At 35.1% G+C, this 24,877-nt stretch overlaps 1 protein-coding gene across 1 annotated transcript in view; it reads left to right on the forward strand.

Annotated features, from left to right (window-relative positions):
* The window catches only part of vat1l (vesicle amine transport 1-like), a 229,971-nt gene that overhangs the window by 107,181 nt on the left and 97,913 nt on the right, over positions 1-24,877 (forward strand). The window contains exons 5-7 of the mRNA XM_039763355.1: positions 2,288-2,391; positions 9,603-9,658; positions 23,344-23,538. Coding sequence (XP_039619289.1) covers positions 2,288-2,391; positions 9,603-9,658; positions 23,344-23,538 — 355 coding nt within the window. The remainder of the gene's footprint in view (positions 1-2,287; positions 2,392-9,602; positions 9,659-23,343; positions 23,539-24,877) is intronic.

The following is a 24,877-nucleotide window of genomic DNA, read 5'->3' on the forward strand; positions in this document are numbered from 1 at the left end:
CTGGTAGAATGCAAAGGTAGTGCAGGTAGATCACGTGGCATTCCAAAAAAGTTTTTTTAAACGTTAGTGTATCATATATCCTCCCTATGGCACTTGCAACTTGATTCACATACAGGGCGGCCAGTCTGAGATCTCTTCTCTTCTAACACACTGGTCATCTCGCACGCACGATCAAACGCGCAAGCTATTGCAAAACTCCGGCTGTCTAAGTGATCTAGTTAGCCTTCCAATTTATATCGACTAAAGAAGGGATTTGAAAAAAAATGTTGGTTATGGGCTGGATGTGGAAATGGAAGAGGATTTTTTTTCTCTCACAATGTCACAAGTGAAGTGCGTTTGTCTGATCTGTGAATCTGTCATTGCTATTCCAAAGAAGGAAAATGTGAAAAGGCACTTTCGAACTGTTCATAAAAACTACGAAACTGACTTCCTTTCAAAGAGCGATCTAAGAAAGCGAAAGGAGAGGGAACTAAAATCGCAGTTAATCGGACAGCCATCATTTTTCACTCGGCTGAATTCAAAAGCTCCTTGACTGTATTATTTGGCTCTAATTATTTATGCGAGTCAGCCTTTTCCCACATGAAGATTATTAAATCTAAATACTGTAGTTACCATAAGTGTATTAAATTATTATTGTGCCATAAAGGTTATTCAGTTATGCAAGGTACCAACATATATTTTATGTATAAAGTATACTCAGTGTGTATGTGTATGTATGTGTATATACAGTGCATCCGGAAAGTATTCACAATGCATCACTTTTTCCACATTTTGTTATGTTACAGCCTTATTCCAAAATGCATTAAATTCATTTTTTTCCTCAGAATTCTACACACAACACCCCATAATGACAATGTGAAAAAAGGTTTACTTGAGGTTTTTGCAAATTTATTAAAACTAAAAAAACAGGGGAGTGGGGCAATCCACCTTGTATATTGTCTGGATCGCTACAATATAGGAAATTGCTTGTTAGCAATGCTTGCTGTAGTAGATGACTGGTGAGCTTACATAGTGAGGAGGAAGGAAGAGGCGGGATGTCAATATGAGGAGAGGAAGTGATGTCGTCCAGGGGTGTGGTTTGATGTTGGAAGGGGTTGAAACTAGCTTTACTTGTTCCTGCAAGGAAGGAGAAAAAGGCATTAGTGCACATCATGACTAGCCCAGTTTACCGGCTTTTCTATACTAACCAGACTCTGCTGCTGCCCCCCATGCACACGTGTGTGACACTGTACATATAAAGAAGATGGAAGTAATTAAACATAGGAATCCCCTTATTTATACTTTTGTTGCTTTATTTTTTTCTTGCAGGAGGTTTATCTTAGATGTGTATTATTTGAAAAACATGGTAAATTTAGGTCCAGTTATTGCTTGCAGAAAGAAAAGAGTTAAATGAATGAATTCATCTTTTATAAGTGTTGTCATGCATTCCAGCTAGGAACATATCAGATGTAAAATTCGTCTCCTTTACACCAATTAACTTTTATTTACATGTTTATGTGTGTCACAAGACAACCATTCAGCCTGAAGAAACCTACAATAAAAAAAAGCTTTATAGCTATAAGAAAGAATAGAGAAGTGTACATTCTCTGAATTCCTTCTTCCTTGACACAGAGTGGGCTGCTAACTAGCTCTTCTGCTGGACAAATACTTGTCCATTTCTAAATCCATTAATCATCATCTAATTCCTGTTGTTAAATAAACCTGTTCTTTAATTCCATTGCTTGTTGCTGCTCTCATTGTAAAATAGCATACGTTTCTGAAATTGTTGATTTTCACTTTTCTGAGAGCACTATTAAAATGTTTTGTGGACTTGAGCAGATCAACATTCCTCAGACCTTCATCTTTCTTTAATTTTAGATACTGTAAGATGGACACAGTTTGCCGGTCATGTTTTCGCTAATTTTGTGTCTCACTATTTGGCTTCTAATTAAGAAAAAATAAACAAGAGGTCTGAGTCTTCAAGAACAAGTCAACTACAATTAATTCAAAAGATGTTAATTTGCAGCAAGGACAGGTCACTAAATAAGAAAAGGGTTAGAATGAAAACCTGCAGCCACTGTGGCACGCCAGGACCAGAGTTTGACAACCCTGGTATAGTGGCTTCTGTGCTTCAGTGAGTCTTAGAGCTTTGTAAACTGGAGCCTTGTGCTGTAACTAGGGTTATTACAGGCAAATTGGTCTAAGGGGAGGATCCATGGTTAAAACTAGTTTAGCAAAATAATAAATCCGCTGTTTGTAAACATTCCTCTTAGGATTGAAAATAAAATAACTCGTGTCTATCTTACAGAATCTCTGCAGATGGAGTAGATATTGTCCTGGATTGCCTTTGTGGTGAAAACACAGGAAAAGGTTTAGGCCTTCTAAAGCCACTTGGAACATATATCTTATATGGTAGGTATTAATTTTGCAGTAGTTATTAGAGTTGGAAAGTTATTTTATATTGGAGTAATGAGAATGATGAGCATCACAACAAAAGTGGCTTATTGATGAAAATATCAGTAACAAAAGTGACCTGTCAGAGTGATTGCAAGTGATACATCTTGTATATTTTTGATTCCTCTTATTTTCTTTACCTACCTTTTGCAATTAATGGTTTATCCTTTTCAGTATTTATAAAACTTCATCCTGAATTCTGAAAGGCTTTTGGTCTTGTAATTTTTTTTTCCTTCAATATGAAGCAGTTCTATACACAAAGCAACACACTGTACCCTAAAATGATAACCGTCACTTTTACATGAAAGAGTGGCAGAAGCCAATGAACAAATTGTATGGTGCATTAAGGAAATCAAGTTAAATATTTATGTTAATTAACACTTTACCATTTCTCTTATATTTTAAGTATATTTGTGCTTATTGCACTTGGCCTTTTGCTCGAAAATGTGTTTAGGTGTATGCACTTTTGTAAACCAGGCACTACACCCTGGTTTCTTATACATATTAAATGTACTAAGTTACTGTGTATGTGTGTTATGAGCTAATATCAAAGGAATGAACAGAAATGAGCCTAACAAGGAAATACAAGTGGTGGAATCCCAATTAAAGATGAGGTGCATTGTTTAAAATGTTAAAGTCATATTTTGTTCTTCTGGAATAGTGAACATGTTTACTCATTTACTAATTTTCTTGGATTTGGAATTAAAAAAAATGTACAAAATCCTGGCCTCTTAACATAGTATGGAAAATGATTTAATAAAAAAAAAACAGCTGTGTCACAGGGAATTCAAGAAATTAACAACTAAATATTGCAGTTTGGGTGGCACGGTGGCACAGTGGTAGCGCTGCTGCCTCGCTGTTAGAAGACCCAGGTTCGCTTCCAGGGTCCTCCCTGCATGGAGTTTGCATGTTCTCCCCGTGTCTGTGTGGGTTTCCTCCCACAGTCCAAAGACATGCAGGTTAGGTGGGTTGGTGATTCTAAATTGGCCCTAGTGTGTGCTTGGTGTGTGGGTGTGTTTGTGTGTGTCCTGCGGTGGGTTTGCATCCTGCCCGGGATTGGTTCCTGCCTTGTGCCCTGTGTTGGCTGGGATTGGTTCCAGCAGATCCCCGTGACCCTGTGTTCGGATTCAGCGGGTTGGAAAATGGATGGATGGTTGGATATTGCAGTTTGTAACTTTAAATAGACTTGGTCTAAAATACAGAAGCTGAATTTTTTTATTATGAAAAGAAATATTCCCCAAAGAGGACTAGGTCTGAAAAATGTTAACTTTTCTCAATACAATAAAAGAATGATCTAATTTTTTGTAAATTAAATGAATTCTCTGAGTGAAAATGGTATCCTCCCAGGATATAACACAGCACGAATAATACATGTGGGTGAATTTTTCACCTTTTCCAAATATTAATATTTCAATTTCAATTCATCTCATCTTGTTCTAAAGCCAGCTTCATCAAGTTCAATTTAAGTAATTATTATTAAATGATATTTCACTTTTGATCCCAGAGTCTTTTACAATATGAAATATGACATGCAGCAAACATAAAACATAATGTTAAAATATACACAGAGAAACAACATGTAATCATGTTGTCAAATATCTACAAAAATATAAGCATCAAGTATATTAGTGGGTATAGAAAAGAATCTCACTGTTTGAAAGTATTCACATTTTGTTGCTTTAAAGCCCAAAATGAAAGCACACAAAGAATATTTTATTCAGCTTTATTTACTTGATTCAACCTATAACAAGCAAGTCAAAGATATAATAGTAACAGTTTGGAAAAATAATAATAAATAAAAAAGAAGAATACATGATGAATTGATAAATGAGACTGAAGAGAAAAGCCAAGCAAAATGACACCTTTTATTGGCTAACTAAAAAGATTACAATACGCAAGCTTTCGAGGCAACTCAGGCCCCTTCTTCAGGCAAGATGTAATCATGTAATCTTGCCTGAAGAAAGGGCCTGAGTTGCCTTGAAAGCTTGCATATTGTAATCTTTTTAGTTAGCCAATAAAAGGTGTCATTTTGCTTGGCTTTTCTCTACATTCATAATGGCTAACATGGTACAACACCCTAGTACTAAATGAGACTGATAAAGGATCAAAACCCCCAAACAATACTTGTAAACTCAATCAGGTCTCCATTCCACATTAAGGCATAATTGGGTTGCATGGAAGATCAATTGTAATCATTGTATTTATTTAGCATAAAACCAGCTATTCCTGGAGCATTCTAGTACCTGTTAGTGCAACTGAAAACAAACTATTGACTATGGATGACAGGGCACTTTGAGAAGATTTCAGGGATAAAGTTGTGGACAGGCACAAGTCAGGAGATGGATACAAAAAGATTTCAAAAGCTTTAATCAGTCCCTCAGAGCACAGTCCATAATTAAGAAGTGGAAAGTGTTTGGTATTACTAATATCCTCCCTGGATCAGTCCACCCCTCCAAATTTGGTGGAAGAGTCATGAGGCAACTGGTCAGTGAGGCTACAAAGAGGCCAATGGCAACTTTGAAAAAGTTACAGGACTTTGGCAAAGAGTGGTCATTTTGTGTATGCAAAAACAATATCATAAGCGCTCCACAAATGTGCCTGGTACGGGTGGGTTGCAAGAAGAAAAGACTCTCCTTAAAAAAGGCCACATTAAGTCTGTTTGACTTTTGTCAAAATGTACCTAAAAGATTATGAGGCTAAGTGGAAAAGGTGTTATGGTCAAATGAGACCAAAATTGAAATATTTGGCCTCAACACCAAAGGGTGCACCTAGTGGAAAGCCAATACAGCTCACCATTCAAAACACACCATATAGTAAAAGATGGAGATGGTAGCATCCTGTTGTGGGGGTGTTTCTCCGGAGCAGGGACTAGGGCACTTGTAAGGGTAGAAGGACAAATGAATAGGTCAAAACACCATCAACATCTTGAAGAAAACCTGTTGTTTGAAGATAGGAAAAGTGTTCACCTTTCAACATGACAATGACCCAAAGCACACAGCAAAACTGACCACACAGTGGCTGAAGGAGAAAAAAGTGAATGTCCTTGTGTGGCCTAGACTGAGCCCAGACTTAAATCATTTTGAAAATCTGTGGAATAAGTTGAAGCCTGGAGTCATTCAGCGATCACAATCAAGTTTCACTGAGCTGGGACAGTTCTGCAAGATGAGTGGGCAAATATTGCTCACTCTATGTGTGCACAGTTGGTACAGAAGTATCCCAAAAGACTCAAGGCTGTAAATAAAGCAGAAGGAAGTTCCACAAAGTACTGACATCCTTTATTAATTCAAACTTTATCAGTTTTTAATTTATTATTATTTTTCTGAACTTTTTCTTATATATCTTTGACGTTGATATTATAGGTTGCATTGAGTAAATAAAACTGAAAAATTATTTTGTGTGTGTTTTAATTTTAGTCTGTAAAGCAACACATTGATTCTTTTCTATACCCACTGTAAACTTATGGAGGGTAGTTTTAAGTACAAAATTACAGCTGTGTTAGGCACAGTCTGAAAAGGATCATTCCATAGGCAAATGATAAGTTAATTTATTTGGAAGATGTCTGTGAGTGAATCCATCTTCTGTGAGAACAGATCCATTTTTAATCCTACTAAAATGGAAATGATTTACCAGTGGCAAATCAAAAACAACTATTACCTGTAATTTAAAATAAGTGTAAAATAGTAACATGGAACAGCCTCAGGAGCAACTCTAACAAGATTATTCTATGCTAAAATACCTTTTTGGCCTTTTCTTAATATTGGTTGTTTACCTTGCGCCTAATTCATTAATTAATATACTGTATTTACACTAACTGTGGCCCTAAAAACTGAGGAAAAAAATCCTCTTTATTTGAGACTTATTTTAGTAACATAGTTTACTCCTTAAACTCTGCCAAATGTCAGTAATACCTCACATTCCTTTAAATTTAGTTTTCTCGCTTCTCCCATGGCTTAATAGTGAAGATGTTACTCAGGAACATGGCCAAATTTATATGCCGATTAGGTCCTGAATATTCAAAATGAGTGTTTTTAAGGCCATACGTGGTTACTACAAGGTGGTGACGAGGAGTGGCTAAAAGTGCATGCAGGCACGCATAGTTTTAAGTTGATTTGAGATTTATAATTGAATTTAGTGTGGGACTTGTCATAACTATAGTATTAGAAATCTGACCTTTCTTTGTGTGTAAGCCATTTTTTTCCTTTCAAGGGTAAGCTATATTTTAGTATGAAGTCCAAGCAAGGTTTTATCCCTGGAGTTATACGGACATGTTTGATTCCATGTTTTGAATTAAATGTAACGCAGTAAGTGAACAATATAGACAACCTCACCCTGCATGTAAAGCATCGCAATAGTCTGTTCTGCCTGAGCCAGATAAACTAAATAGTTTTTCAAGATCCTGCATCTTAAGAAACCACCGCAAACTTACCATGTATCTAATCTGGAAAAGCTAGGTTTTAAAAGCATAGAAATTTTGAGAACTAAGAGTTAAGACCTTGTGAAATGTTTTTTTATTGGACTCAGCGAAACTAAAATTCCAGCCTTTTTTGTAAAGAGCATTTAGTACTGCCCTACTATTACTCAGTAAACAAACTTTTTTTTTTTCTGAATTTAAACACAAAAACTTATCATTCATCTACTGTTTTACATCAATAAATCAGTTACTGTTATAACTAAATAATTACCATTTGGTTTGGTTTGAATGATAAATAAAGCTGTGTGTCAGCAGTGTGTTACTTTTAGAAAAACTGTACCAGGAGTATGCAGCAAAATTATTTCCAATTCCCTTCTGTTGTCACAAACATGTGTCATAAACACGGAATGTATGTTTTTTTTTGTTTTCAAAACTTTTGGTGCTTCATCAGTAAGTTTTTAGGCTTTTATTTTGTGGTGGTGCCCTATGCCCCATTAGCCAGGAATCATAAAGCGCCAGTGAGGGCAAATTATTTTTTTAAATTTATAGAAAACTTAAGAACACAATTTCGCACAGCAAGTGCATATATATCATGTTTGTGAAGAAATAATGACTTGAAAAAAACAAAATTTATCCTTTAAGAACATTCAAATATGATTTCTGTGATATAATTTTAGCAATGACTACTCTGAAGGAGCCATAAAGAGTACCATATAGTGATTTATTTATTATGTCCACTATTGGTTGTGCAACTACTGAAAGTCAAATGATCAAAAAACTAATTTTAAACTGATAAGGATCTAAATCTTAAATCACATGTAGTAGGTTTCATTAGGGAAATCAGATGTGAGAGCTTCTTTTCTTTTTTCAGGTTTGATTTAGAAGCTGACCACTCAGTTATCTTACCTAGTTTATTATTAAAGAAATTCATAATATCCCTACTACTAAAATTAGTAAAAATTATTTTAGTAATTTCCAAATATTTTGGACAAAGCTCATGTCAAATTATCCTCTGTGTTGGAATTAAAATCCAATTGGTCTCTTTTTTAGAAAGATTATTACAAAGTATATCATTTTTGTGAGAAACCACAGGTCTCTGAAAGCTGAGGGGCACACTTTAAGGCAGTTCTGTTCGTGTTCCTAATTGTATAATTTATAATTTGGTCTGTAAAAGGTTTATTTGCAACTGTTCGATTGGTATACTAGTAAGTTGGCTTGTGTGTAGGCAAAAAATCCTTGACCTGGAATTTCACCTGCAATTTCATTCAATTAAAAAAAAAACTCTTCACTTTCAGAAATTAATTATTTTTGTAGATAACTTGTCTCTTTCCTGGGCTTTTCAGAAGTTGTTGTCAATGCATTGAATTACCTGCTTACATCATCAGAATTTAAGGAGACTGTGTTTAGAAATACCTAGCACCACCTTAAATGAAGATGTTAAACTCTGCTCTGTCCTCCACCTCCAGTCTGAACCTTTCTATTAATTTGGCCTTTATTATCCTCATCTTTGAACAGGGCAAAGAGCCATCTAACTGACCCTAATGAATTCTGGTGTAAAGTTTTTTGTAAAGCTCCATCTGCAGAGTTTTATTCATTAATTTATTAACCCTGATAAAACTGGTTTTATCTACTCCTGCCAGGCTGCAGATAATGTGCACTACCTTCTACACATTATAGATGTAGCTTCCATGCTATCCCAAATTGCAGCACAGTAATTTACTATTTCTTTGCATCTTTAAAAAACCCAAATTACCAGCATACTTAGTTTAAATTTGCACATCACCTGTACCTCACCACCTCATAAATCTGAAGCTATTAATTTGGCTGTTGAGCCCATCTGTCAAATGTGCCCTTTAAATGATCCTTTGGAACATTTCTTCATATGTTTGGAGATTATCTTCCAGTCTTTGTTTTCTGGACTTACAGTATGTCTGTAACTGCCTGTTATATATTCTCTCTTTTAATATTGCCGCTTTGCTTCAAATATTTCTTCTCATGGACGTCTTGAACTTTATACAGCAGAGGTTTTTCTATCTGAGTACCATCTCTGTAAAGCTAATCTTAGCCTCTTGCTACAAAACACCTATCTCTTTCTCGCTCTGTAAACTTCTGGACGTCCTCTATATTTAATTTATTTATACTTGAACTTTCAGTGGCATGGATTAACAGAACATTTTGCTCCAGTATTGAGAAGTGGCAAGAGCCTATGTGTTTGGTGTGGAGCTAGTTGACTGGACAGTCCAATTAGTGCTACTTTATCGTTAAATCTTCCCTTTCTCAATTGTTTTCTTTGCTTGTGGGGTCACTGTGTTTGTTTGTCCTCTCTCATTAGTCCACACAGACTTCAGTAACTTTCAGTTCTTTAGGAACCCCTTTTACCGGTCAATTCTAGAGTGGAGTGGGGAATTTGGACCATGAAGGGTGTTATTGTTGTATATTGTTACTGCACCTATTTCTATGATTGTAGTTTATTCTTACTGAAGTCAAAAGAAAAAAAAATGATCACATTGAAAGATTGGGTTATAGTATAAAGATCTTTATATAACAGCTAAGAATATTATAATTATACTTTGTATTCCTATGCTAAGTGAGAGATACAATAGGATTTTAAAGCATTTGAATATTTATACTTCATATAGTAAAAAATGATATTTCCTTATTTAAATGAGCCGTTCATACTAGCTGTTTTTAAATTATGAGCCTTTGTATATTCAGTGGTTGGTAAAATATACTAACTGTATGTTTCATGCTGTTTTAGGTTCTTCAAACATGGTTACTGGAGAAACAAAAAGCTTTTTTAGCTTTGCTAAGTCTGTAAGTATTACCAAATGCTTATTGATTCCTTTGAATTTTTATGTTCAAAATTTAACATGAATTTACAATAAGTAAGTGTTTTTTTAGTGGAAGATGTTTGTTTTACTACCATTTTATTATAATGTCAGTGTTCTACCTTGCTTTAACAGTGCTGTTTTGGAGTGCATTAGGGGTTGTGGTGGTACAGGATTTTATTATAAAAACAGTGTTCTCAGGCTTAGTGGGGTTGGATGCATGTTTTTGGAAAACTATGTGGTCGCAGGGTGCGCAACAGGGAAACTAGATGATTGCTTGCTAACATGCAAGCACGATCAGCTCAGCTGTTCCTCACAGACACTTTGCTTGCACCTGCACCCACAAATATATAAAAGGACCTGAGCAGAGAAAGAAGAAACGGTTAAGAAAGAACAGAAAGAGAAAGATATGGAAGAAAATCAATTCCAGGAATTTGGGAAAGACGGTTGGAAGAGATGAAAGAGAGTGGATCGAGTAGGTGAGCCTCTGTGGTATATCAGCGGCAAGGTGTGCAGTAGAGAGGGAGCGAAGGGAATGACATTCCAGGGGAGTGATTGAGTGCTTCAGTTATTCTGCCAGACCAAAGGCAGTTGGCAGGATGGCTCTGAGCTTCCCAGCGGTGTCTAATTAAGGATGAGAAACGGAGTGGGGACCCAATGTGTGATTAGTGGAAGAGACAAATTAGAGAGAATGAGATACACACACGCTGTAGCTCAGAGAAGAAAAGAAACATAATTATATCTCTGTGCTTTTGGGATGGATTTTAACTCTGATTTGGATTTATTATTGATTCATTTTGCTCCCTGAAAATGATTTTATTATAAATTATTTATGGATTATTTACCTATTTAAAGTTTTGCACAGTATTTTGTGGATATTATCATTGTTAATAAATATGCACTTTGCACTTTCTGCACCCTACTTGTTGTTTTATGTCCTCACTGCACTAATCCATCCTGGTCATGGATGGGCATCACAAGTGCATATTCAAATTATATGTTCTTTCTCTTCCACTAATGGAAATGTTCTACACCATCAAAAGGAACTTGAATGGCAGTAAGAAAGCCATTGCTAAAATTATAAAATAAGAAAAAAGGCTTGCTTTGGAAAGGGATCACATCTAGCTTCAGTTTACTCAGCAATTAAAGCGTAGAACAAGTAACCAATTGTAGATTTGAGTACTTCACAGTTGTAACGAGCATTTGAATTGTAGACCCTCCTCCTGTCATTATTATATTCATAGTGGTGAGCCAAAACAAGTACTTTGGGGTTATTTAGTGTCAATCTGTGTAAGTGCACAGGTAATTAGACTGTCTTTTTTTGAAGCATTTTGGATATGTACATGTATGAGGCATATTTTCTTCTTGTGTCAGTGCATGCTTTTTGCCGATATAACATGAAGTTCAATATTAGCCAATAAGTAAGCTGTGACTGAGCTGGACTCCTGACCAATTAATGAGGCAGGGAGGTGGGTCTTGAGATTGGACGCATCTGAGCACATTTATTTCTGAGAGTGTTTTCCTGAAGTGGTTTATTTAACAATATTTTAATATGTAATAGTGCTGCTGATTATTCAACATTAATGTGTGTGATTAACACATTAAAAATTTCTGTAATTAAACTATAATGCAACACCTAAATGCATTAAATAAATAAGGTAAATTTGACCTCACTTCACAAATTGTTAATGAAGCAATGCCAAACCAATCCAAGTCTATTAATAGTATTGTTGGTTTAGCACTTCCAAATAAATGCAGTCATGTGCCAGTTTAATACCATCTGAGTTGACGACCCATTAGCAGCAATTGCAAACTGCCCCCTTCATGAAACAAGAATTATTGGAGGTCCCCCTTGATGAAATGAACTCACTTAGAAACGGGGAAATATATTGTGTAGCGATGATGATCGTTTAAGTGACCCACTTGCGAACCAACAACAGCAACCTATGTCGTAACCTAGTGGCAGAGAAACACTAGCTTAGGCGAACCAACGACTGAAACCTGTGACCTACTGGCCATGTGAACCTGTAGTTGAGAAACAATACCTTACACTGACCCAGCGTGTGGAAACCAAGACTCAAAGATTGGTTTGTGCTACTCTGTACCAGCAGTTAAAGTATGTGCACCAGTGACCCACACCAAATCTAAAGGGCCTCAATTGCAATGACCTGTGTACTTTGTGACTGACATACTGTATGGGCAATTTGATTTGAGGGTCCCAAATGGATTTGTAATTCAACTCATGACTGTACTATATATTTTACAAATAACTGTGTTATGTGTGCTGTTCCTTTCCAGGATTGAAAGTAGGAAGGCAGTGTTTGACAGCATTGCCCTTCAAGGGTGGGATTTCCAGGCTGCTGTCAGGAATTGTTCCAATCAGTAGCTAATTGGAGGTCAGGCCGTTAAATACAAAAAGAGAAGGAAAAACCCCATTGTGAGAAGTCAAATTAAAGCACTGAAATTTCATTCTTTATTTTGGAAAAAACAAAAGGAATTAATAAAAAAAGAGCATCCCTTGAACTGACTATCCATCCATCCATGCATCCATTTTCTTCTGCTTATCCAGGTCCTGGTCACAGGAGCAGCAGTTTAAGCAAAGATATCCAGACATTCTTTTATCCCCTACCTCTTCTAACTGTGCTAGGGCTATGGTGTGAAAATTAAAAATGTGTAATAAAAAGTGTAAAAATTAAAAAACGTAATTGTGTGATTAATTGTGATTCAATGTTTTAATTGAATAGATAAATAGAATAGTAAAAATACATGTGTTTGGGACATTGTGAACATAACACTGGATAACTTTTTGATATTGTTTGCTGTTGTCAATCATTGGTCACCATAGACCCCTGTTACAGCAAAACATTTGTTATTTCTATTCGGCATGAAAACATGAGATTAAAAATTTTCCTTATCTATCACTGCATATTACATGAGGTAAATAACGTAAAAAAAACATAATTTTGGGTGGAGTACTCCTTGAAGAGTGTCCCTTGTCAGTGACGACATACTGTACGTACATACATACATAATTACATCAGTACATCATTCACTGAAAATTGACATCTCCAAAGTCCTGAGTTGAAAAACTGTCTCAAACATTACGTTTATTTAGTGTTTAGGTTCTTCTGCCTTTGTGAATAGAATTTTCTTTAGGTACTCTATTTTTCCTCCAACATCCAAAAATACACCAACTCTAAATTGACCCTGTGCTAGTAGGTCTTGATGTGAACATGAAATATGCAAGCAGTGACAAAGTTAGAGTTATGCTTGAGCAAGGCCGAATCTAACAATTTCTAGTGTTTGTGTTAAATTTTTATAGAAAATGAGAAGAGAACATTTAAGGCAAGAAATTTATTTTGAATGCTCTATTCCTGTCAAAGAGTAAGAAGTCCAGATATGATTTATTGTTTAATTTTATTTTTCATGTGATTAATTTTTTTCAGCTAATCTCTTGGGGAAGACGGTGATAATTGTAAATTAAAAAAAAAATACATCTCAAATTTATTCTGTCACAAAATCTTTAAGGTAATTTGCAGGGCTCACAGAATAAAATAATTGAAATATTAAATAGGTGATCGCAACATTTTCAAATCAACTTAATCTAGTTTGGTTTGGGCAGGGTTGTCTATCTTGGCACCTAGAATTTGAAAATATAAATTCAATATAATTGTATTTTTTTCAGTCTCATAGATAAACAGATAGATCAATGTCAAGAAGTAAGTACAGAGTCTTAGTTTAATGTTATTTTATTTCTAGCATTTCTGCGTAATACTGGGAATGATATGGGTTATATAGGAATGTAGAATATGTACTGTTTATGTTGAATCAGGTATAATTTTCATAATTTCATAATTCACTTGCTTAGTTTCAGTCCAGTACTCCTGCTAAGGATTGCATTGACAACTGGTTGAGGAAATCAGACCATGATTCACTTAAATGGAAAAAATTCACCACAGTAGTCAGGCAAATTAATATATTGAATACAACAGCAGGCCTGGACCCTTATCTATAACACCACAAATAACATTTCATGATAAGCCTCCTCCATATACACATAATTCCACCATCTGTTTTAAATATATATAAGTATATATCCTACTCAGCAAATTTCTAGCTATTCTCCCAGTTTCCCATGTAGCACTGAAGAGGATTCTGCATTGGTAGTGAAAGAATAGTTCTTTAGACCAGAGTGGGAATACAATTGATGTTACAGTGTGTTAGTCGCTTTAATATCAGTGGTGTGAACACAGAAGGCACCTCCATTGGCTTGTCTGGGGAAAGTGTTAATGAGCTGGTCTCCCCACCCCAATGCATCATTGAAAACATCATCCCAAGGCTTGTATTGAGAATTGGTTCCCAGTTTCTCTGTTCTTGACAAAGTTGGCTTTTTATTTTATGAAAATTATCATTGGAATCTCTTTTTAATATTTTTTGTCTGTTGATAGTACAGAAAAGCTTAATTGAAACGGAACATCTACAGACCTTTTTAGACTTACATGCTTATAAAATAATATATTTAATGATGCTGCAAACCAGTGTCTTAATTTAATAGGCATGCATAGGTTATTGTGATGACCTTAATTAAATGTTTGACAGCTCTTTCATGTCAGTTGCAATTAACAACTGCTCTTGGCATAGTGCCTGGGGAACAGTCATAATATGTGTAAATAGACTTTGACTTTCAAAAGAGAAACTATTTTAATTTTAGAAAAACTTTACTGTGAACTTGGAATATGGACACTTGCTGTTATTGCATACCACCTTGGCTACTGCTCTTCATAGTAATCAGTGTCTTAGTCAAAATTTATATTTAATATATTGATTTTCTTGCATCCTTTTATGTGTATTTTTATAGATAATTTTCCTCTTAAAGTTTTGTTTCCATATTATAGTTTTATAGTACAGAGCTTATTGAAATTAATTGAGAATAATAACGTTCATAGAATTAACAAAAAATAGGTTACGTCTTTTTTTATATACAAGGTGGTCCAGATCTAATTATGCAATTATGAAAAGGTGAACACATCGTACCCGCTGTTCGACTGACAACCGTCTCCCTGCGATTTTGGAATGCAGGGCATGTGCTGCCATCTATCAGCAACAAAAGGAATTTTTTGTGAATTCTCTATGTAATAAACTTAATAAGTTATAGCGTAATGAAAATTGCACAATTAGATCTGGACCACCCTATATAGTGCAGACTGCTAGTATTTTTGTATTTTGAAGTAGAAGAGTAACTAGAAGGTCTTAAGAAGCAAATTCAACCAAGGGTGTCAAACTATGGTTTTGAAAGGATGCAATGGTTGCATATTTTTCCACTTTTTCAGGAAGAGGTAAATTCACATTTTTTAATACACTTGGGTAATGGACACTATATTTCACTAGCTGAAAATACCCTTGCAGTGTTTGCTTTGCTTTCTCACAGACATTTGGACTAGAACCAACTTCATGTTTTATTTAAAAAAGAAATAACGTAAATGTTTTTTATGCTTGCTAAGCAAGCTCTTTTTGCCAACATTGTTCTTAAAAAAGGGGATTAATTCTGTGATATAGGTACAACTGTGAATTAGTTTGTTTTGCAGAAGAAGAACTGGTTAATTAGGTGGCATGCCTCTGTTTATTAATTAGATATTAGATGCATTAGAAAAGACATTTGGTATCAGATTATACAGGCTATAAGAATATGTGCTATAAATGGCATGATGATAAATATTTCATGATGTCAAATGATGTACTGTGCTTATGCTAATTAAGTAGCCTAAATAGGTAAACAATTCAATCCATCCATTATCCAACCCGCTATATCCTAACTACAGGATCACGGGAGTCTGTTGGAGCCAATTCCAGCCAACATAGGGCGCAAGGCAGGAAACAAACCCTGGGCAGGGCACCAGCCCACCACAGGGCACACACACACCAAGGACAATTTTGAATCACCAATGCACTTAACCTGCATGGCTTTGGACAGTGGGAGGAAACCGGAGTACCCGGAGGAAACCCACGCAGACATGGAGAGAACATGCAAACTCCATGCAGGGAGAAGCTGGAAAGCGAACCCAGGTCTCCGAACTGCGAGGCAGCAGCGCTACCACTGCGCCACCGTGCCGCCCACAATTCAGTTCAGTTAAAGTAATTAGTGTCTTATTAAGAGTATAGTTAAAATGAAAATGTGTAACCATTTGAACTCTGAATCCAGTGAGTGGTTGTGACGGCGTGTATCCACACACTGGGCTCATATCTGTCTTTGATAAGGGACAGCAGACTGCCTTCCAAACAAGTTCCAGTTAAAGTATCCATCAGCTTATGTGACAAAGTCATTTTCTTTCATAGGGTCATCTTGGGGCTGCCAAACCCATGGCAGATTGTCCACCTTGCAGGTGTGAAGCTGCACTGTATGCTGTATTAGTGGAACCAAAACATATATAATTTATGTTAATGGCTATTTTGTTACATGTAAATTTCATGTCATCTTAGAATGTCCACCAAGTGGAAATACAGCAACTGTATACAGTATATCACTGACTCCTTTCTGAGAGCCGAGGCAGCTCCTTGCCCTGACTGAGCACCCTGTTGTGCATTTTCTGAAACAAATATTTCACTCTTATTGTTGCTAGGGATAAGGAAGTGAATAATGTTACATTTGTGAGTAAACAACGTTTAGACATATTATCTGTTTGTGTCCTCTGCAGCCTTCAGAATATTTAACATGCGTTTGGGGTTAAACACAGTCATCTATCTCATACTAATTCCAGCATTTAAAGTGCAGTCCAGTCTGCTTCAAAATCCATAGTGTGTTCATGGGTTCTTTCTTCAAAACCTGATCTTATGAAGAGTTAGTCATACAGTTACTTAGATTCATACCAGTACTAGACATGACCTTCACAAATCCTGTCTCAGAATAGCAGTGTTCCATTTTGCATAAATTTACAATGAATTTATCCATTTAAAACTACTTCCTCATCACATCACAGGGTTTGTTTTACTTCTTATTGTTTGTGATGTCTTCTGATAATTGCTGCTAACAAAAAGTTATTTATTGAGACCACAAATGCCACTCAAGTTCATCTTCATATTATATCCATGCCTTTGTTCTCCAAGATAATCTACAGGAAGGCCCTTTTAAATGCTGTAAAGTATATTTTCAGTTTTCTGAATTTATTAAGCACACCCATCAAAAATGGGTTTAGATGGAGCATTGTCAACAGGCAGACATAGCCATCCCACTTCATGTGATAATGCATTGAACTCCATTCTCTGGTTTGAAGTGACTTCGTCTTCACTGACACCAGAATAATAAGGAAGTAATACATCAGAGTGGATACCTTCTTTGCTATGTTATTCTCTAAATATTTTTTTTACATATTATCCTCTATCGCATTACTGTGCCTGGTATAAAGTATTAGTTTGGTCTTCAGTTTTTTCATAGGCTTTCCAATCTTTTCTTGCCGTTACTTGGAAGTTTCTGTTATCTTGTCACCATAGTAACTGTACTTGTTGCTGCCTGTTTACATGATTTACAGTCTTTGGAAATGTTTGAAATTTTTCAGTTTTATATGGGCTTTCTGCCACTTCATGAACAATGCCTTGATATGTGAATGTAATTATCCGGACAGTTTGTCCACTACCCATGAAAAACCCAACTTTAATGTCATTGTTTAATGTGACAGTTATTATAAAAGTGTATCCCTGAGGTTAAAATGTCCTGTTCACAAGTATGACCTTCTCACAAATGATCTGATTCACCACAATAAAAACAAAACTCCTCTTCTGTTTGTACCCTAAATTATTTTAGACTAACCATGGATTGGCCCAGTTCCAGAGAACTTTCAGTTTTTTTTTCTCATTCAGTCTTCTGCTCAGTGAAATCCTAAAACATAGTAATTGTTGTGACCATTGCAAACTAAATGGGAAATGCCCTTGGACAATTAATTATTAGAGTGGCTGAGATGTAGAAGGTCTTTCTATAAGGGTTTTATAGATGAATAGTCAGGTCATTGGAAATAACAGTACATAAAAACATAGTCTGGCTACCAAAGTTCAAATGGATGTATGAAATATGAAGTCAAAGAACAAAGTTCTATTTAAACAGAATCTAAATCTGTTGTTTTGCTTTTGCACAAATCTGTAACAAAATGTTTAATTTTTGTAAAGTTTAGGCACTGTTTAATGTGTATGGAAATCTTTTATAGCATGACTGTGATGACATCACATGGCCAACAATGCTAAGAATCCTAACAGCTAAATGTTTCAAAGTGGCAGTGCCCCTGAAAAGAAACACACCAAAATGGTGGTTAAGTGGCATTGACAAAATAAAGATAAAAATATAAACAAATACCATACCATATTAACAAAAATTATTAACTTGTTGAAAACAATAAACACATATAATTAAAAATACCATTATTGGGTCTTACAGTAACAAGCATACAAAGAGGATTTAATGCAGATATAAATTCCTTACTATAAAATTCCTTCTTTCCATAATTTCATAGTAAATATATATGTATATTTATGATCCTGTAATATAACTTGAAGCTAGCTAATGCTGTACTCCCTTCTCTGAATGATTTGTTAATTGTATTCCAAATAAACATGTTTACTGTTATGTAAATATAATAAAGACGGCATGACGCATTCTGGCACTTTTGAATCCCAACTGTTAATTAAATGGCCAAGTACTCCCAGCTCTCCATAAAATGTGAAGGAGTTCAGACATATTATATTGGACTACCTTACTTCTACCCATTTACATGGGCTGCTTCCTTTAAATTATGGTCCCCATTTAGCCCGCTTTATAGCTTCTCATTTTTCCATATACTCAACAAACTGACCCTTCCAGTGACCTTCTTTCTTTCTTTCTTTCTTTCTTTATCTGTGGCACATGTTGAAATAAATCCCCCAAATATTTGTTACTTTCCTCTCTAACAGGAAAAGGCACATGACTTATGAATCCTGAATTTTCAATTCATGAAGTTAAGATAGATACGTTTTCTGGCTGGTTATTATATATCTGTTTTGTCTTCTTTTCCCTTTTCTATTATTAATTTGTAGCCGTTGTCAGAATGCCTCAAATCTCACAGACTTACCACTGTTTATAAGGTATTGTACCATATAACTTCTTCCAAACATCCCTTTTACATTTATAACATCAGGCATTTAGGTATAGTAAAAAACAAGCAGGAGTTAAGTTACACTTTAAATAATGTATTATTGATAATATTCATAAATAATAACAACTAGCCGAAGCTCGCCGTAGCATATGGTGGTGTAAGAATAGGAACGGAAAACGATGAGAAAGGAATTCAGTATAACAAAGGCTTACGGAACCACCGTCGCAGTATAATGAAAATAGCAAAGAGCGAAACCAATGACAATGGTCGAGAGAGTACCTTCCTGCAGCAGGCTACGGAAAACATAGACATATATAGATAGACGCCGCATTCACTGTGTTGCCCAGTTGACACAATAAGTCAACGTGTCCACCGTATTGCGACTGGTAAAAGTGCCATTTAAACTATTACAGGTAGACGTGAAAACTGGGTTTTTTGATGAAAAAACAATAACGTTTTAAACCGTATCTTTTACATACAACAGATTTTGGCAAATTGTTTACATGCAATTATTTATATCCATTTATACACTAATAATGGCAATAATAATAATAATAATAATAATTATTATTATTATTATTATTATTATTATTAATAAATAATTCTTCCCGTATAAGTAACATTTCTCGGACTGCTTTCTTCCATCTCCGAAACATTTCTAGACTTCGTCCTGTTCTTACGCAACACAGTTCTACAGTATTGGTTAATGCCGAGTCACCTCACGTATAGATTACTGTAATGGTATTCTATCTGTCATCCCACAAAAACGTATCCATCGCTTACAATTTATTCAAAATTCTGCTGCCAGGATAATAACTTGCTGTTCTAAATCCACTGAACATACTACACCTAGTCTCTCTCAACTTCACTGGCTCCCTGTTAACTACAGAATACAATGCTAAATACCACTCTTAACATTTAAAGCTCTCCACAACCTCACTGATCTCCTACAGACTGACACTCATCTCGCTCACTCTGATTCTCATCTGCAGCTGTACTTCCTGTACCACACATCAAACTCTGTGCTATGGGAGCTTGAGCGTCTCTCATAGTGCTCCTCAACTCGGGAATTCTCTTCTCTCTCATATACATCAGCTCGATTCAATAACATATTTTAAAACTACCCTCAAAACTTATCTTTTCAAACTGGCATACCAATTGTGAATTTTGTACTGTTACTGCCAGTTATCTTTGTTTGCTAATTATTACTGTTTGATTGAGAGCGACGGTAGACGCGGTAGTAGGATTATAGATGGCGGGTGGGGCTCTGTCGTGCATATCCCATGGTCTTAGAGTTGGTGGGCGGAGCTCTGTGAGTTGGCGGGCGTGTCTCTCTGTCTTGCGTGTGCTCACTGTCTTACTTGTGGTCACTGTCTTGCTTGCGCTCACTGTCTTGCGTGCCCTTAGTGAATTATATATATATAGATAAGCAAAGTACATTTGAAAATTGGCAACCATTCAACCTGATAAATGCTGATGTGTTGTTTCTGGCAGCACATAGAGTTGTTAGTTACTTTATATGTCTCTAGTTAAGGCATCCTTTTTGGTCAGCTTTCTTCTGAACAGGCCGCATGCCTGTATCAATATGGCTGCTGACCTGTGCTCTTCATTGTATTGTACTTTTCAGTTCATGGTGTGTGAGATGCTCCTTCATCAGTTGGCAAGAGAGAAAGCTAGGGAGGGGTAAAGCAAGCAAATTTATAGATTGTCTGTCCAAACCATATAGCCAATAGGGTGTCATGGTACTTAAAGGCTTCTGATACAAGCCAATTCCAAACAGCCGTACTTCAGACCAATGGGGCACAGAATACTTTCACACCTGCCCCCCAAACCATTTGTTGAGGTGATGTTTGCCAGCTAACCAGTCTGGCTTTCCTGTGGGGGTTGACTGAGAGAGTCCTGCAGAGAATCACTTGACAAACTGGTTTGATGCACTTCCCCCAACCTTGTCGTAAAATTACAAATTTTAGGGTACTTAACCCTACAAATAAAGAAATACAAAATATTTATCAACTTTTTTGCAAAATTTCACACCACAATAGTATCTGTTTCCAGGAAGTAGTGTTCATTTGCTCACAGCAGGTAGTTTTTGCCCTGGCTCAGGAACCATACCTACAACCACACAGAGTTCTCTCTCTCAGTGCATGTGTGTGTGCGCTACCAAAAGCCTTTTTAGCACACTGAGATGGTAGTATGCTAATCTGCAAAATAAATACACCTGCTATTTAAAAGTTTATGTGTCTGTCATAATCTAAGCATCAGAATTTAAGAGAGAAATAGATCGGTAAAATTCTCTGCTTTTGAGTTATTTTTTTATTTAAACAAAAATCAATGTATAAGAATGTGACAGGGATTTGGGTATGCTTAAAGAATACAAATTGTTAGACTTTTTAAACTTGGGGGATTGACCAAATCCAATAGTGGAAAGTAAAATCATTAAATAAATTTTGATTAAAATATCAAGCATGAGCATGCTAACTGACCCACCAATATCTCCTTTGTATATCATGAACATTAATGTTAATTTATTATGATTTTAAAAGTTGTTACAAATAAAAATTAAAAATATAGGGCTGGAAAAGTAATTATAACTGGCATTTGTATTGGGCAAATTGATTCAATTTCTTAAATCACTGGATTTTTTAAGTTGGGGTACACTGATTTATGCTATTTGTTACCTTTCACATGTGTTCCTTTACTTGTTCCTGTGTTCTTTTTATTGACAGTCTGCCAAAGTGACTTTTGTCTTGACACAGTTTGTAATTTGGTATCAATGTGAAAACTCAGAAACAATCTTATAATTAGTCAGGCACTTCAATAAATTTTTTTCTGACACCTGAAGGTGCAGACAAAATTATTTTTAAATAAAAGATTGGGAAATGAAACGTAGTAAGAAAGGAAGGAATAGAAATGTATGATTCTGACCTTTATACCCTTGACCCGGTAATTTCACACACTGCACACTTCTAAATGACCTTGTGTAACAACAGAATAACAATCAACAAAAATGTTTCAAAATGTCAGCACCCAAGGCAAAAGAAAATGGTGTTGCAGGAGAATTAGATACATTTTTAACAGTATGAAAATTTACCTAAAACAAAAAACAAATATCAGAAATAGATTCTATATATTCTATAATTCTACATAAAGAGATTTTGAAAAGTCCAAGGAAAATACATGAAAAATAATAAAACAACTATAACAGCTTTCTTTAGTGACATGCCTTCCATCTAAAACTCCTTGTGAATTATTTTAAGATGTAAATCACACAGTGCTTTTAGGCAATAACATGATTCCCGCCTCATCCCAAAGCAAATGCATTCCTGCAAATCTTACTTGCCTTCAGTAATTCCTCTTATAATGCAAAGCAAATAACAAGTTTTTTGACCTCCTATTAATTTTAACAGTTTGAAAATGTGGTTCGGTTAAAAAAAAAAATGTATATATTTCTTGTGGACATACATTTTATGAACGTTATTCAACTAAAATTTGTATGGATTGCTTTTTTGTTGCAGGGTATTACTTGCATTATTTATTTATTTATCTGTGCCACATTTTTATGTGGTTGGGCTACAGCCAGTACCATAAACTAATAAAAAATATTTCTAGAGCAAAAGCTACTTTTTGTATCCTGAAGAAATTTGTGACTTAATATGTTAAAGACAAGTGTTATATGTAAGATTTATGGAATATATAACGCTTGTGAATATTATGAATTTCTAGTGTATTTAGAAATGCATCAAAAAACAACCTCAAAAGCTTTTCACTATAATTGTTATTTTTTGCTTCTTAGAAGTTAATTCTTAAAAAATGTTAAGGTTCTCGTTTAAAATTGTAATTGATTATAATTGTTTTCTTTTCATATAAACATTCTGAATTGATACTGGATGAATAACGTGGGGGTTCTCGAAAACCCATGCAGAAGTAACAATAATAATGGCAGGTATAGAGTGGAATGTATCAGTTTACTGCTTATGCACTTTAAAATAGATTTCTTTTACCATGATATATATTCTGTCATCTTTGTATGTAGTTAAATTCTCACAGGATTGTGGAATTCAAACAAGATGCAGTACATCTCAGGTATTCTTGTGACATAACCATATAATTTATGTACCTTAAAAGGCTATCACTTTTAGACACTTGCAAGAAGCACATCTAATGCATTGTTTCTTCTTTGCTGATTTCACATTCTTTCAAAGCATGCTTCAATGTATGTATTTTCTAAAAGGCTGATATGTGAAAGCACCTGATACAGCCTTCTAACTATATTTAATATATGATGATATGAGCCTGTAATTTATGGTGTTTCATGTTAGTTTCCTTATAATGTATGCTAAAAAAGAAATGGCTGTTTAATATCTCTCTCTTAAATTCCTTAATGCTCATGTGCTATTTGATATACTGAGCTTTTTAACTAAAATGATCTTCATCCAGTATTTCACACAAGCTAGTGTAATAGCTAAGAAACTAAACATGTTGCTTTGCTTTGCATGTTCATAATGATGTTTTACAACTGAAAGATATTCTTTGTTTTCATTCTACTAATTTCTTGCAGTGGTGGCAGGTGGAGAAAGTGAACCCTATAAAACTCTATGAGGAGAATAAAGTGATTGCTGGATTTTCACTGCTAAACCTTCTTTTCAAACAAGGCAGAAGCGGTCTTATAAAGACAGTGGTCGACAAACTAATTTCCCTGTATAATGAAAAGAAGATCAAACCATTGGTAGATTCACTTTGGGCTCTGGAGGAGGTAAGTTTAAAATGTTTGATTTTGTTTGATGATAATAGTAAGCACTTGAAAATGTATTACTAGTATCATGGTATTTTTTGAGGCAGCATCGGTCATAGGGCAGAAACTAGGTCAGAATAGGATGCCAGTTCCAATGGGTCAACTCATGCTCACTCTCGCACACACACACACACACACACACACACACACACACACACACACACACACACACACCCTTCTTCTTCCTCTTCTTTTGGCTACTCCCGTTAGGGGTAACCTAACTTGTACTTATTTATTGATGTGGAAATACAGTATCCTTGCAGACAGCAACTGTGCAGAAGATTTGAGACCAGGATGCTAACACTGAACCATCCTATCATTACTATGATAAACATATATTACATTACATTATTAGTTAAACACTGTATCTGTATATAAAAAGCTTTTTAAAATTAATGTCAGTGCTGACTAGAAAGGGAAAGGGATATGTTTAGATCCTTTAATACATGGAGTGCCCTTGACTTGTTATGCTGTTGCTGCATATACAATCTTATGCATGAGTTAATAGTTTTGAGATTGGTCTCTGAAGTAGGACAAAGAAGGGGTATCACTGTCATGGTTGTCTTTTTTCTGATATTTAATATTTGCTGATTTTTACATCTGAAATTCATTTCACATCTTCAACACAACTGAGGTGGCTATATTGTACCTGTAGGTAGGATAACATGTAAGTGATATGAAACTTTCTAGGAATTTTTAACAGATACGGCTATGTCATTTTATAATACATCAATGAAAAATAAAATGTGACATTCTGCTACTGGCCATGAACAATGTATCATATCTATGTATTTGAAAAAAGGGTGTATCTCTTTAAACATACTTGCTGCTAGGACTCAAAAGAGCGAAAGTCTCATCTACGATAAAAACAGCTTTTGAAGTTTCCTATAAGGCAACTATTGTGACAGAATTTAGAGTTTAAATATTTCCAGAGAGTGCAATACACATGGCATTTTTATTATTTAAATGTGTAATTAGTGCCTATAGGAACTTTTTACTTTAAATATTTCTGGGTTTTGATAATTTGTAGAATTTAAGATTTTTTTATTCTCACTAATATGGAATTGCTCATTTTAGTTTATGTCAGTATGGTACAACTTGTACATTATTTCATAATGATAACATAAATTGTTTATAATTTTCAAAAATCAGCTATGTAATACATGTTTATAATGTATAAAACAGTTTATAAATGAGGCATCTAAAAATTATTTAATTGGTTATGTCATGATGTTATTTAAGAAGACTGGAAGCACTTTTATCGATAATTATATTTTTAAGTAAGGAAGAACAAAATAAG

Source organism: Polypterus senegalus, chromosome 9 (assembly GCF_016835505.1).
Source record: "Polypterus senegalus isolate Bchr_013 chromosome 9, ASM1683550v1, whole genome shotgun sequence".
Lineage (NCBI taxonomy): Eukaryota > Metazoa > Chordata > Cladistia > Polypteriformes > Polypteridae > Polypterus > Polypterus senegalus.